Source organism: Salpingoeca rosetta (genome assembly GCF_000188695.1).
Source record: "Salpingoeca rosetta unplaced genomic scaffold supercont1.25, whole genome shotgun sequence".
Taxonomy (NCBI): domain Eukaryota; class Choanoflagellata; order Craspedida; family Salpingoecidae; genus Salpingoeca; species Salpingoeca rosetta.
Window position 1 is genome coordinate 935095 of NW_004754909.1, and position 13688 is coordinate 948782.

General features: G+C 59.2%; 4 protein-coding genes across 4 annotated transcripts in view; 1 reads left to right on the plus strand and 3 right to left on the minus strand.

The window, feature by feature from the left end:
- PTSG_12809 (uncharacterized protein) overlaps positions 1–2692 on the minus strand; it is a gene marked incomplete at its 3' end in the record, with an annotated part of 4605 nt that extends 1913 nt beyond the window's left edge. Inside the window, exons 1-7 of the mRNA XM_004990242.1 lie at positions 2207–2692; positions 1885–1977; positions 1505–1557; positions 1139–1292; positions 636–850; positions 343–386; positions 177–225 (exon numbers count right to left, since the gene is read on the minus strand). Coding sequence (XP_004990299.1) covers positions 177–225; positions 343–386; positions 636–850; positions 1139–1292; positions 1505–1557; positions 1885–1977; positions 2207–2428 — 830 coding nt within the window. The 5' untranslated portion in view covers positions 2429–2692. The remainder of the gene's footprint in view (positions 1–176; positions 226–342; positions 387–635; positions 851–1138; positions 1293–1504; positions 1558–1884; positions 1978–2206) is intronic.
- A 20-nt stretch (positions 2693–2712) lies between these two features.
- PTSG_13263 (uncharacterized protein) lies at positions 2713–4320 on the plus strand. The gene is made up of 2 exons (XM_004990243.1): positions 2713–3087; positions 3440–4320. Exons 1-2 carry the CDS (start codon positions 2917–2919, stop codon positions 4022–4024), a joined length of 756 nt encoding a protein of 251 aa, XP_004990300.1. The 5' UTR covers positions 2713–2916; the 3' UTR covers positions 4025–4320.
- Positions 3584–9953, minus strand: PTSG_08916 (uncharacterized protein; the record flags this gene model as incomplete). Its single annotated transcript, XM_004990244.1, has 3 exons — positions 3584–4156; positions 4435–9707; positions 9894–9953. The coding sequence occupies 3 exons, from the start codon at positions 9951–9953 to the stop codon at positions 4021–4023; spliced, it is 5469 nt and encodes a 1822-aa protein (XP_004990301.1). The 3' UTR covers positions 3584–4020.
- A 667-nt stretch (positions 9954–10620) lies between these two features.
- PTSG_08917 (uncharacterized protein) lies at positions 10621–13684 on the minus strand (the record flags this gene model as incomplete). Its single annotated transcript, XM_004990245.1, has 8 exons — positions 10621–10630; positions 10971–11137; positions 11404–11526; positions 11662–11842; positions 12205–12369; positions 12670–12780; positions 13030–13173; positions 13506–13684. 8 exons carry the CDS (start codon positions 13682–13684, stop codon positions 10621–10623), a joined length of 1080 nt encoding a protein of 359 aa, XP_004990302.1.
- Positions 13685–13688: the final 4 nt, after the last annotated feature.

The window sequence follows — 13688 nt, forward strand, 5'->3', positions numbered from 1 at the left end:
GTGTGTGTGTGTGTGTGTGTGTGTGTGTGTGTGTGTGTGTGTGTGTGTGTGTGTGTGTGTGTGTGTGTGTGTGTGTGTGTGTGTGTGTGTGTGTGTGTGTGTGTGTGCAATGCGTGTGCAATGTGTGCGCGTGCACGTGCATCGCCACCACCAACCGCTACAGTCAAATGGCTCACGTTGCTGAGCAGACGATGGGGTGTTCCGGTTCCTCCTTCTCGACAAACTCTGATGCCCAATGCACACATACACACACACACAAGCGTGAGCACAGTGCTGTTGGTACACACATGAACGAGCTCTTGTGTGTGTGCAAGGCTGCAAGCAGGCATGACTGGGTGCTACCTTCGCTGGCGCAGAGGGCGCGGGACGCAAACACGAGCATGTACCTGTTGGTACAAGCACGGCAGGAATGGGAAATGAGGAACGCATACCTTCGTGGTGGACCCCATGTCGCGCCCCATGCAATTACACCCAATATCAGCACACACACACACACACAGAAAAAAATCTAACAGCACAACCCACTTGCAAACGCACACACACACACACATACACATACACATACACAACAGCAAACCTCATCCCCTTCTCCACAAACATGCCCTCCATATCCCCGTTGCGCATCGTGTACTGACTTGCAGGTGGATGTTTCGTCCACCTGGACAATCCCATCTGGAATGCCGAGTCCTTTGCTGCAGATGAACCGCACTTCTGTCTCGCGCGGCCGGCCCGTCAGGTCGCACGCGTCGCCACCGCCGTGCACGCGGCTGAAGTACACCCGGTCCTCGCCCTCAAGCACCATCGACGCTGTTGCTGGTGGGCCAGACATGGCATCATCGCTGCTCACGGGCTGGTGGTGGTGGTGGTGGTGGTGGTGGTGGTGGTGGTGGTGGTGGTGCGATGAGAGGGAAGGGGGCATATGGGGAGGTGCGATGAGAGGGAAGGGGGCATATGGGGAGGTGCGATGAGAGGGAAGGGGGCATATGGGGAGGTTGGATTACTTACGCACACATGCTCAAAAGAGAGAGAACATGACCATTAAAGACGCACAGCACACACGTACACAACCGCACACGCATACACACAACAGACACGTATACACGCACACAACCACACGCATCATGCTGAGCGTGCTCACCAGGCGGCCAAGGTAGTACTCGGTGACTTTGGTGCGGGTGGAGCCAGACTTTGTGGTCACCTTCTCCTCATGATACTGCCGCACGAACTTGTCGAAGCAAAACTCATACGACCAGTACCCTTCCAAGCGAAAGTAGCACTGACCCACCAGCGAACTGCACACGTGCACATGTATGTGTATGTGTGTATGTGTGTAGATGTGTGTGTGTGTATGTATGTAGGTGTGAGAGAATATACGTGTATGTATGTATGTGTGTATGTATTTATGTATGTATGTATGTATGTATGTGTGTGTCGAGTAGTCAAGACAGCAAGGGAAAGCTCATGGGCAAGTACAGCGGGCACCGCAACCAGTCGTGCAGCGCACCTGAGCAGCTGCTGTGGATGTGGTGGTGTGACTGCACGGTCCTCGTCGCTCGCCTGGTTGGTGAAGGTAGGGAAGCGCCATCATGATTAGCAAGCAACAGCACACCCAACAAGCATGGATGAAACAAGTGTGAGCAAGTGCACGTACATGCACGCTGTGTTCAATCAGTGAACCATTTCAACAACTCACTTAGATGTCAGTCTCAAAGGAGCTCACACACATACACGCATGTGCACACACACACACACTCACTCACTCACTCACTCACCCACTCACTCACTCACACACATACTCACTCACGCACTCACACACATACTCACACACATACTCACACACATACTCACTCACGCACGCACACGATTACAAACGAGTAGGCTTACTCGACGGTCGTTTGCTTCGTGGATGTTTGTCTTGGGAACGTAGCACGTGTACGGTTCCCCCAAGGCGGTCTGCATGTTAATGCTCTCGTACAACTGAGAGGCCAACATTGACAAGGCAAAGGGTGTGAACACATGAGTGGTGGAGTGGCGGCGAATACAAAAACGCATACACACACACTCACACTCACACACACACACACGCACGCACACACTCACACACACACACACACTCACACACACACACACACACACACACACACACACACACACACACACACACACACACACACACACACACACACACACACACACACACACACACCTTTGCATTTGATGGAGGGTCGGTCCACTGAATGGCAAATTGGACGGCATCGTCAAAGGCTGGAAGCGGCAAGTAGCCGCCCATGCTGCCGCCAGCGTCACTGCCAATGCCGCTCGCTGTGACTAGTGTTTGTGTTGTTGTCAAGAACGCCAGTACTGCCAGCAATGCCACTGCTGACAAGCATGGCACGACACCCAACAACGACCGCCATCTCTGCGCCATGGCCGTGGGGTTTGGACTGTCGCTCGGATTCCTCAACAGGCCACCGTCCGGCCCAAACAAAGACCTTGCGCTCAGGTGCTCACCAGGGCTTCGCTGTCTGTCGAGTCAAGCAAGCAAGCAAGCGAGGCAGCAAGCAAGGCAGCACGGTTTGGATGCACCACCACCGCCGTCCACGACCACACCAACTTCCACGTCAACCAACACAAACAAGAAGAAGCAAAAAGCAACAAGCAAGGCAGGACACTTGATGCAATTGGTAAACCACAACTCACATTTGCAATTGGCAAACTGGTAGTGACATGATTCATCCATCCGCCAGTCTCTCAGCTCTTCTGTTGCTTGCAGGCACAGTCACACCCTTCCCTTCTCTCTCCAACCTTGTCAAGCAAGCAAGTGTCCTTCCTTGCACGCTCACGTTGTGCTCACACACACACAGACAAACACTTGTCGTCCAATCCACCGCCGACTAACAGAGAACATAGAAAACAATGTCGTCTGGAAAGCAGGAGCTGTGGTCGCCTGCGCAGGTGTACACGCAGGCGGGCGGCATGCTCGGTGGCGTCATCAGCTCCTTCAGCAAGCGCGTCATGGGCAAGACATGGCAGCACAAGTTCCTGGTCCTGGAAAAGTCCTACCTGCACATCAAAGCTGGCGAAGGCGTAAGTTGTCCCCAAAGTGAGGAGGGCTGCAGTGCTCCTGTGTTGGCGTTGCATGTTTCTACACACACCACACCTCACACACCACGTTGTGACTACTACTCCCATCTGTGTGTCCGGCCGCATCTGACTCGTCCATTTAACGTTGTGATGTGATTCGTTCCTTGCACGTCTCATGCCATGTCAACCCCTCTTCGATCTTCCCTGCCCTTTCCCTCCCCTCCGTTTCGATCTCCCCTCCCCTCCGTTTCGATCTTCCCTTCCTTCCACTTTCCAAACAACACAACCTTGCTCCTCACCAATCGCGTCTTGTCGCCGCCCCCATAACTGCATCCCACACCGGCATGTTGCGCAGTCATATCACCCAGAGTCGTCCATTGTACGAACGCAAATCGACAGCATCAAGGCTGTGGAGACAGAGAACGGGCCAGGCATCTCGCTGCGCGCCAAGGGCACGGCGTACGACTTCGCCTTTGACACGGCAGCACTGCGGGACCAGTGGTTTGACAGACTGTCTATTCACGCAAAGCACCGCAGCCCGCGCCCCTCGAGACGCGACCACAGCAACGACGCAAGCACAGACACGCACGCGCACGGCAATGACAACGACGGACATGACATTGATGACGATGATGACAATGACGACTACCGTAGCCGCTCCAGCAACGACAGCCAAAGCAAACCACACTACGCATACACAGGACAGCAACTATCACCACAACTCCCACCACCACAACAAGCAGGGGAAGGCGGGCCGGTGGACCGCGTGCCTTCGTACAACACGGCCGTGTCACAGATGCAACAAGAGAGGGGCATCTACCCGGCACTCGGGTCAGCGAGCATGCAGACACCAGCGCCAACGGCAACAGCACCACGGACATCAACTTCCAGTCAGCCCCCAAGCTACAGCGAGGTGGACAACCAGACAAAGTCGCTCTAAGCGTAGTACGATGGCGAGATGAGCACGTCTTGCAGCGTTGTTTGCTCCTCTGCTGTCAGCTGGTTCTTCATCTCGTGCCACGCCTCCTTGTGTGTCTTCCAAAACTGCGTCAGCGCCTTGTTTGCCGTGCTCCTGCGTGTGTTTGTGTGTGTGTGTGTGTGTTTGTGTGTGTGTGTGTGTGCGTGTGTGTGTGTGTGTGTGTGTGTTGCATGTGTGTGGGAACGAGTGATGGAACACGAATACACAAACATAGCCAACAACCGACAAGCAAGCAACATCAAATAAACCAAAGCCGGCAGAGCAAGCCCTTGAATCGGCAAACCACAAGCACACACACGGACACATGCACACAAACGAAACCGCACACGCGAACAAACAAAACGCATACGCAAGTTCATCCACACACGCACTTGATTGGGTTGACGTCTGTGGTGTGGGCAGCGAGGAGGAGGAGCGCCTTTGGCATCCAAGATGGCATGTCGTACGGGTGCGCGTTAATGAGGGCAGACACGCCCAGCACGCCGCTGTGCTTGCGCCGCAGCGTTGCCTTCTCCTCGGCCGACAGCGGCTGGTGCTCGGGCCCGAGCGGCGTGCTGCTCACCACGGGGGCGCGCTTCACCCGCCGCACCTTCGCCTCCGCCCGCGACATAAACTCCTGCAGCAGCGAGGGAATGCCGCGCAGCACCCCCATGCGCGTCAGAAGCGTCACGCACTGCGACGCGGCCTGCTGCACCTCCACCTGCGGGTCCTCCAGGTGCGACATGGTCGTCTCCGTCACGCACGGATCGACGTGCGGGAACGTGTTGCGCGCCACCGTCGTCAGCAGCGACAGCACCAGCGCCTTGGTGTGCCACGTGCACGCGCCCACCTGCAGGTAGTTGCACAGGCGGCGCCCAGACTCAACCGTGCTGTGCGCAACCATCCGGCGCAGGCTCACCTTGCAGCTGCGGGACAGGTCCTTGTCGCTCACCCGCTCAAGCAAGTCCAGCAGCACCTCGGCGTGCTCCAGGAAGAGCACCATAATCTCCTGCTGCGAAGAAAAGCGGCTGGCATGGCCAATGAGGTGGCACACGGCCTTGAGGCGCCGCTTCTCGTCCTCCGGCAGCGTGTCGTCGCCGCCACCGCCGCTCGCAGGGCTGATGCTGCGGCTCCCGCCCCCACTGGCCGCAGCACTCGCAGTTGTGGTGCTCATCCCACTCGCGCCACCACCTTGCTGCTGCTGCTGCTGCTGCTGGACCAGGGTTGGGGGCGGGCGCAGGCGCTGTGGTACCGACGACGGTGGTGGAGACGGTGATGACAGCCCTTGCTGCTGCTGCTGCTGCTGCTGCTGCTGGTGGTGGAGGCGGGTGACCTGCTCGTGCATCTGCCGCATCATCTGCTGGGCCTGGTCGCTCGGAATCTTCAGCTGCGCCAGCTGCTGCTGCATGAGCTGCTGAAACTCCTCAAAGCTCACGTTTTCGGGGACAGACAACACAACACCTTCGCCGCCTTCGCCTGTGCCTGGTGGCGGCGATACTGGCTGACCGCTGGACGGATGCGGGTGCGGGCGCGGGCGGTGCGTGTGCTGCTCGCGGGGGCCGCCGTGGTGGAAGCGGTGGTGGCGGTGCGCGCGCGTGTCAACAGCAACCGCGTCGCTGTCGGCAACACCACCATCAGCCTCCGTGTCCATGGCGATGAGGGCTGCGCGCTTGGTTGCCATGTCCCCACGAGCATTCGCTGCCTCCACAGCCCGCTTCTCGCCCGGCACGCCAATCTCGCTCAGGACATCAAACTTGCCTTCGCCGAGGTGCGCTGCTGGGGTGGTCGGCGTCGTCTCAACGGCTGCACGCAGGGGCGCCATCAGCGACGCCGTGAACGCCGCCAGGAACTGCGCCTCCTCATCAGCATCAATCTCAGCCTCAGTCTCGGCATCAGCCTGGTCGCCCTTGGCGCTGGAAGCCTGGTCCTCAACGCCGCCTTCACTCGCTTCCTTGCCTTGTGCACCGCCCTTGACGCCTCCCGCGGCTGCTGTCACGGTCGTCGCCTCTGTGGTGCAGAGCGGGTTCTTGGTTGGCACGAGCGCCGTGTAGCCGCAGACAATGAGGCCCACGGCCGTCTGCCGCACCAGCCCGTACGCGTGCGGGACATCGGCCGCTGCCTTCTCCATCACCAGCCGCGAGATGTGCCGCGCGCGCCACGACAGCTCCCCGAGCACCGCCGACAGCGCCGACCCAAGCACGTTCTTCTGCAGCGCCGTACGCGTGGGGTCTGGCTCAAAGTACTTGCGCAGGAGCAGGTTCATCAGCCACGCAGAGCGGCGCGGGTCGTGCTCGCACACCGTCAGCTGCACCAGCGCCGTCCACGCCCGCATCACAGAGGCCGGCATGGTCAGCAGCGTGCCCTCCAGCAGCGGCTCAACCTCCGCGCGCATCTTCACCTTGTCTGCGCGCGGCCAGTGCTTGCTGCCACGCAGCAGCCCCAGCAGCACGCCCGCGGCAGCGCGGTGGTCCTGCCGCAGCGTCGACTGGCACAGCGTCGCCACATCCGGCAGCACCAGCGGCACGAGCGCGTACCCGTAGTTGCGGAAGAGGCCCTTGAACAGGTGGCTCACCCGCCTCAGGCTCGTAAACGTGTCCTCCTTGAGAAAGCCAATGAGGCGGTGCAGAAAGGCCGGGTCCTGCAGCTCAAGCTCAATCACCGCCCGCGACGCAGCCAGCATGTGCTCCACGTCCATGCACGGCGACACCGGCGCCCCGTCCTCACCAACGCGGGTGTCCTTCTCCGTGGGCGCCGGGTGGCGGCCGATAAAGTGGTCGAAGCTCTGGTACTTCTCCGGCGCGTAGGTGCGCACCACAGACGGCCACGCATACCAGCCCCAGAACGGCTTGTCAAAGTACACCTCGTCCTCCCCAATGTCCTGCACCTGCATGGTTGCAGGATCAATCTTTGGGCACACCACGCGCGTGTCCTTGCGGTACCCAAAGTGCTGATGCTTGTACGACCACGACGACGACTGCTGTTGCTGCTGTTGGTCTTGGTGTGCAGGCGTGGTGTTGCCGGCGCCATCACCGCCATCACCGCCACCACCGCCATCACCGCCAGTACCGCCGCCGCAGCTTGGGTCCTGGTCGCGCTGCTGCAGGTCGGCCAGGTCGCCACGGAACGGCTGGTCGATAGAGGCGACTCGGCGCCAGCAGTACGGGCCGTTCACCTCCACCACGTCGCCGTCCTGGGTCACGCGCACGTCCACCTTTGCGACGGGCGTCTTGAGGGCCTGCAGCACGCGCACCATGGCCACCTGGCAGCCCTCCCGCAGCGCAGGCTCGTCCGACACCAGGTTGCGGAAGAGGAAGCCCACCACCTCCGGGTGCAGCGTCTCCGTGGCAGAGGCAAGGAAGCCTGCCACGCTGGCAAACCACAGCTTGTGCTTCCACGTCAGGTCTGGCGCCTTGAGGGCGTCCAGGGCCAGCAGCATCACCTCCTGCGTAGAGTGCGACTGCTCCCGGCGCCACTGCACAATTGACTGCCGGCGCCGCGGCCGCCCGTACGCGTCAACACCAGATGCACTCGCCCCGCCTTCGTCCTGCGCAGTATCCATGCGCCCTTCTCCTGCACCTTCTTGCTGCTGCTGCTGTTCTGTTTCGGCTGCCTCGCTCTTTGACGTCTTGTCGTTGTTTTGGCGGCGTGCGGTGGTTGGCAGGCGGTGGGCTGCCTGCAGGCACGATGGCGAGTGCGGCACGGGCCATGGGAACCCGGGCAGGTTGGAGCACTGTGTCGCCGCAAACGCGTTGAGCTGGTCGTACAGTTCCTGGTCCTCAAAGTGGGTGCACTGGCGCAGCAGGCGGTACACGCGCAGGAGACGGCCGCTGTCCTGCGCGGTCCATCCGCTCATGGTCGGCGTGGAGAGCAGCGCCAGCACCCCCATGAGCGCGTGCTTTGCGTCGTCCACGGGATCTGTGCGCACCTGGTCCCACAGCTCGAGCAGCATGTCGAAGATGAGCGGCACGCCGCGGTTCCAGCACAGGTCGGAAATCTGCAGCAGCACGTGCTCCGCCACAAACCGCACGTCCGGCAGCGGCGACCGCAGCGTCTCCACAATGGCCTGCACCAGCGGCACGTCCGTGGCCAGCAGCGGCTGCACCACCAGGTCCATGTCGTACCGCGCAGCGTCAAGCTCCTCCAGCATTCCCATCAGGTATGCCCGCGACAACGCCGTCGACGTCTCGCCGACGTGCCCGACCGCGCCCGCAATGCGCGACTGCGCGCGTGTGCTCGGCACCAGCGTGACCTGTGCGCAGATGACACACGCCTTGAGCACCTTGACGTCCGACGCGCGGTGCTCCATGGCCCACGGCACCAGCGCCGTGAGCACCTCAATCAGCTCCCCGCGCCGCTCATGTGCCCGCTCGCACGTCGGCTCCACCCAGTGCCGCGGCGGCTGCGTCTTGAAGGGGGCGCCGGGGATGCCGCCCTCCTGCGCATCAAACTTGTCCGCCGTGAACGGCCACACCACCGTCGGCGTGTCTGCCACGCACTCCACAATGGAGAGGGCCGTGCGCAGCATGTCGCGGTCCACCGTGGCTGCGGCCTCCTTGCTCGTCTTGGTGGTGCACTCCCTGAGAAAGGCGACGGCGTCGTCGTAGAACGCCGCCACCAGCTCCTCTGCAAACGCACGCGTCTCCGCCGTCGGCTTCCGCCAGCGCGGGTCCAGCGTGCCGTCAACCAGCGGCTTGAGGAACTTGTACGTGAAGATGCTCTCGGTCACCTCGTCCTCGCTCATGCCAGAGTAGAACCTGCGCCGGAACATGGTCACGGGGTCGATGTCCGTCTTCCCCTGCCGGTCATCCACGGTGACGGCGGACCTGTCCGGCATCCACGGCAGCGTGAGCCGCTCCAGCAGCACGCCCAGCGTATCCGCCGCCCGCTGCACCGCCCCCTGGCCGCGCAGCCGCAGCACGGCGCGGAACACGGCCATGATGCTGTCCTTGTGCTCCATGACCGCGGGGTCCAGCTGGGTGATGATGCTCCGCCACACGTCGAGGTACGACACGAGCAGCGTCATGCGGCCCATCACCTCCCGCTTCGCCTCGTCAATCGTCGCCTCGTGCGCGCACAGGTCCAGCAGCTTCTCTGTCAGCGTGGGCAGCACCTTGTCGAGCATGCGCTTTGGATTGCAGATGGCTGCGCTGCGAGCGACGGCCTTGATGGACCCGTTGGAGCGGTTCACGGCCCGCGTAAGCAGCCACGTCGCCGTCTTGTCCACGGCCCGGTTCGCCAGCTCGGGGCTGAGCTGCATAAACGCGCCCTGCAGCATGGCGTCAAAGGACAGCGACGCGTTGCGCCACCCGGCCGGCGTGCTCAGCCCAGACATGTTCTCCACCAGCTCAAACATGGTGTCCAGGAAGGCGTCCAGCCACGACTCAATCTGGCACGTGGCCTCCATGGCCTCCTGCTCCTCCGCGCTGGCGTCGTCCGGGATGGCGTTGGAACAGTCCACAAACGTGACCGTCTGCGTCACCTCCATGAGCACGTTCATGGCCTCGAGCGACTTGTTGGGGTCGTTGACGTCAAGCGCGGGCAGGAGCGCGTGCAGCAGCGGGATGAGGTGCGCATCGCCGTTGGGCACAAATGTCGGCGAGAAGAGAAACTTGGGGATGCCGCTCAGCAGCAGCAGCGTCGCAATCAGCCGGTGGCTCTCCAGGCTCTACAGAAACACGTGGTTTGGCGAGGTGGTGTGAGGTGAGAGGGAACGGAGAGAGGGTTAGATGAAGAGAGGACGACGACGGTGCGAGCGATGAGAAGGGGATGGGGCAAATTGATGTCACTGAGGAGAAACAAAGGGGAGGATGAGACGAGGTGGACGATGGGAGCAGCAGTATCATCAGCTCACCTCGAGACCAGAGTACATCTGGTCGACGACCCATGGGACGAAGCGGCGCGGTGAGAGCATGCACATGTACATGGCGCCGGCAAGCCCAAGCTGCACAATGGCCTGGTGGTGGGGAGGGGCATCGGATTTGCGTGTTGTGGTGAAGGTGGTGGTGGAGCAAAGGGCAGCAGTGAAAAGGGAGTGGAGGTGGGGCAGGTTGATGAATGAAGGAGACGCCGGCATGCAAAGTGTCGATGGATGAAGGGGGGGGGGGAGGCATTCAAGCGGTGTAGGTTGTTGTTGTTGTTGTTGTTTAAGCTGTTGTTGTTGTTGTTGTTGTTGTTGTTGTTGTTGTTGTTGTTTAAGTTGTTGTTTAAGTTGTTGTTGTTGTTGTTGTTTAAGTTGTTGTTGTTGTTGTTGTTGTTTAAGTTGTTGTTGTTGTTGTTTAAGTTGTTGTTGTTTAAGTTGTTGTTGTTGTTGTTTAAGTTGTTGTTGTTGTTGTTTAAGTTGTTGTTGTTGTTGTTTAAGTTGTTGTTGTTGTTGTTGTTGTTGTTGTTGTTGTTGTTGTTGTTGTTTAAGTTGTTGTTGTTGTTGTTTAAGTTGTTGTTGTTGTTGTTGTTGTTGTTGTTGTTGTTGTTGTTTAAGTTGTTGTTGTTGTTGTTGTGGAAGTGGAGCAAGACGCAAAGGAGAAACGGGTTTGTTGCGGCCAGATACAAAGCGACATGAGCGAGCTCGAGCGAGCAATTGCTTACGGGGTCCTTTGAGTTGAGGCAGCGCAGCACGCTCTCCTTGAAGGCGTCAAACAGGCGGTCGTAGTCCCCTTGCTTCAGCCTGTGTGGATGCGAGCAACAGGTGCAAGTGGCGTAATGGCGTTTCGGGAAACAAGCCCAGTGGCGAGCGTGAGACGTCACACACGAAAACGTGACATGGGTTGTTGCTGCCGCACACAAGAGCACAGGAACGGCCGCAGTACGTGACCACGAGCCAGGGAACAAAGCACGGCAACAGACACCAGCACACCAGCACACCAGCACAACAGCACACCCGCACAACAGCACAACAGCACAACAGGGGTCGCCCGCCATGGGTGGTGCTGACCTGGCGTGCTCCGGGATGGTGGTGCGGGGGTCCATCTCAGATTCGCGGCGGGCGAGGAAGCCCTGAATGACGGCGGAGACGAAATTTGCGCACAGCTGCTGCTGGTGGCCCGCGTTGGACGGGTGCAGCTCAGGCTCAAGCACATGCACAAGATCATCCACAAACGCCTACAGTGAAGGGTGAAGCGTGAAAGGTGGGTGGCGGAGATATTGTGAGTTTGGACATGGGTTAACACGTTTTTGATTGACGTAACAACAATGATGATCACCAGCAGCAACCAACAAAGGATCACAGCCACGCACGCACACGCACACATACACATACTTATACACCACATAATTACACACATACATACACATGCATACAAACACATAATTACACATACTTACACACATGCATACATACACACGCATGTACACGCCACGGTGCGTACCCAGAATTCGTCGTCGTTCGGGAGGCAGAGCCAGACGAAGGCGCGGCTCTCGCTCAGGTGGAACATTGGGCTTTGGTCGCGGCCGGGGGGCTCGTTCGGGTTCAGCCGCACGTACCGCAGCACCTGTCACGTGTGTGCGTGTGTGGGGGGGGGTGTCGAAAAGGGTGCACGAGTGAGTGAAAGTGATGTAGAGGGTGGTGTAGCCAAGGATGCATTGCCTGTCCCAACGGTGCAAGTGACACGACGTTTCGTGCTAACCTGTTTGAAGATGACTGGCCGCATGTCAGCGAGGTCGACGCGCCCAATGCCAATGCGGATGGCCCGCGCCAGCGTCGCCATGCATGCTGACTTGGACGATATGTGCCGCCGCGCGTGCTCCCACACCTGCGCCATCTCATGCCGCCACGGCACGCAGTCCACCCCAGCCGCATACCACGCACTGCTCACACAAGAACAAGGTGTGTTGGTGTTGGCGTGGGTGTGGGTGTGTTTGTGCATAGGGGAATGGTGAATGGAGGCGGTTCGAGTGGTGTGGCCACGGTGATGTTGGTTGGCGGTCAGAAGTTATGTGGACAGCGGTTAAAGCTGCACGGAGAAGGTGTAACATACAAGCGCACACACATTCACACACACACACATTCACACACACACATACACACACATTCACACACACATTCACACACACACACATTCACACACACACATTCACACACACACACACACATTCACACACACAGATGCATACACACACATATATATTCACACACACACACAAGCACAAGCTAAAACGACGGTACTGACTGTGGTCTGCTGGGCATGAAGAAGAAGAGGGTGGTGCATGCGTATTCGAGGCTCGTGTCTGTGCCGCAGAGGTAAGGCCTCAGCTCAGCCATAACCTCTGCATCGGACCCGGGCGTGAAGAAGCGGTTGGCATAGGTGATCACCTGCTCAAGCACGGCCGTGTTGCTGCCAGCAGCAGTGGGCAAGGGAGATGCATGACAGCCATTTGGGGAAGGGCGAGTGAGAGAACAACAAAGGGACGAGAAAGCAGGCGCTCCGGGGGCAAGACAAATTCGTGATTATAGAGAGTGGGCGGTGTATCTTCCAACAAACAAACACACACACACACACGCGCGCCGCAGGTTCATCGGCAACTTCAGGCAGGGCACGACACTGAAGCGGGAAGGGTGCAGCCATCAGCTGTGTGTGTGTGTGATTCAGCTGCTACAACACAGGAAGCGCTTGCCAGCGACACCGTTCACTTACACAAGGTTGCCACTGAGGCGGGATGGCACCCACTTGACGAGCTTCCAGACCTTGTACGCTGGTCGCCATGGCAGCTGCACGTCACCGGGCTCAAGCATGCACGCCGCCCGCCTGCACGTGGGGAAGTGGGTGGCGGTCAGTCGTGCCGCGTGCAGTGACATGGTGCGCACACAGCAGGGGAAGGAAAAACAAAACAATGGCTATCATGGTTGCAAGGGTCGTAACAGCGATACAGTGACGACACGTGTCGATCGCACCATCACGTGCCCAAGACACATCGACAAGACACCGCACCATCACGTGCCCAAGACACATCGACAAGACACTACACGACAGCAGCCACTGCGCTGATGAACTGACCTGAGCCAGGCATGGAGTGCGAGGAGGGGCTCGTTGCAGAAGAAGCGATCTGGGGGACGGCACAGTACGAGCTCCCACAGGAACAGCAGCACGTCCGCCATCTCCTTTGTGCTCAGTGGCATCTGGATCATGACATCACATGCCCTGCAAATCATGGCCAGTGTCAGCGCGCAGGCAGCAGTGAGCGTTGCATCAAGAAGAGGGAAGAGGGAGAGAGAAAATGTGTGTGTGTGTGTGTGTGTGGATGGATGTGTGTGTGTGTGTGTGTGTGTGTGTGTGTGGATGGGTGTGTGTGTGTGTGCGTGTGTGTGTGTGTGTGTGTGTGTAAGGGACTGTGCCAGCGTATGTGCACATGCATGCATGCAAGAGGGGACACAAGCAAGCAGCACCTGCAATCCGCAGGTACACACCCGCACACGCACACATGCCATCGCCACGACGGCAACGCGTCGACAAAGCACGGCACGGTGACGCACCTCTTGAGAAAGTGGACGCAGTCCCGGATCTCGTCGAGAGGGCCATCATTGAGAACAAGGTCGCGCAGATGCTCGATGCCGGGCAGCAGGTATGCGCGAAACTCTTCCTCGGAGTTGGCCTCGTACGGCAGGAGCTTGTCGGTCTTTGCGCCCTCACGCAGCAGCAGTGCGTTTGCCATGCCT

Coding starts and splice junctions, on each gene's coding strand:
- PTSG_13263 (XM_004990243.1), top strand. CDS start 2,917: ATGTCGTCTGGAAAGCAGGAGCTGTGGTCGCCTGCGCAGGTGTACACG. Junction 3,088..3,439: donor ACATCAAAGCTGGCGAAGGC/GTAAGTTGTCCC, acceptor CATGTTGCGCAG/TCATATCACCCAGAGTCGTC.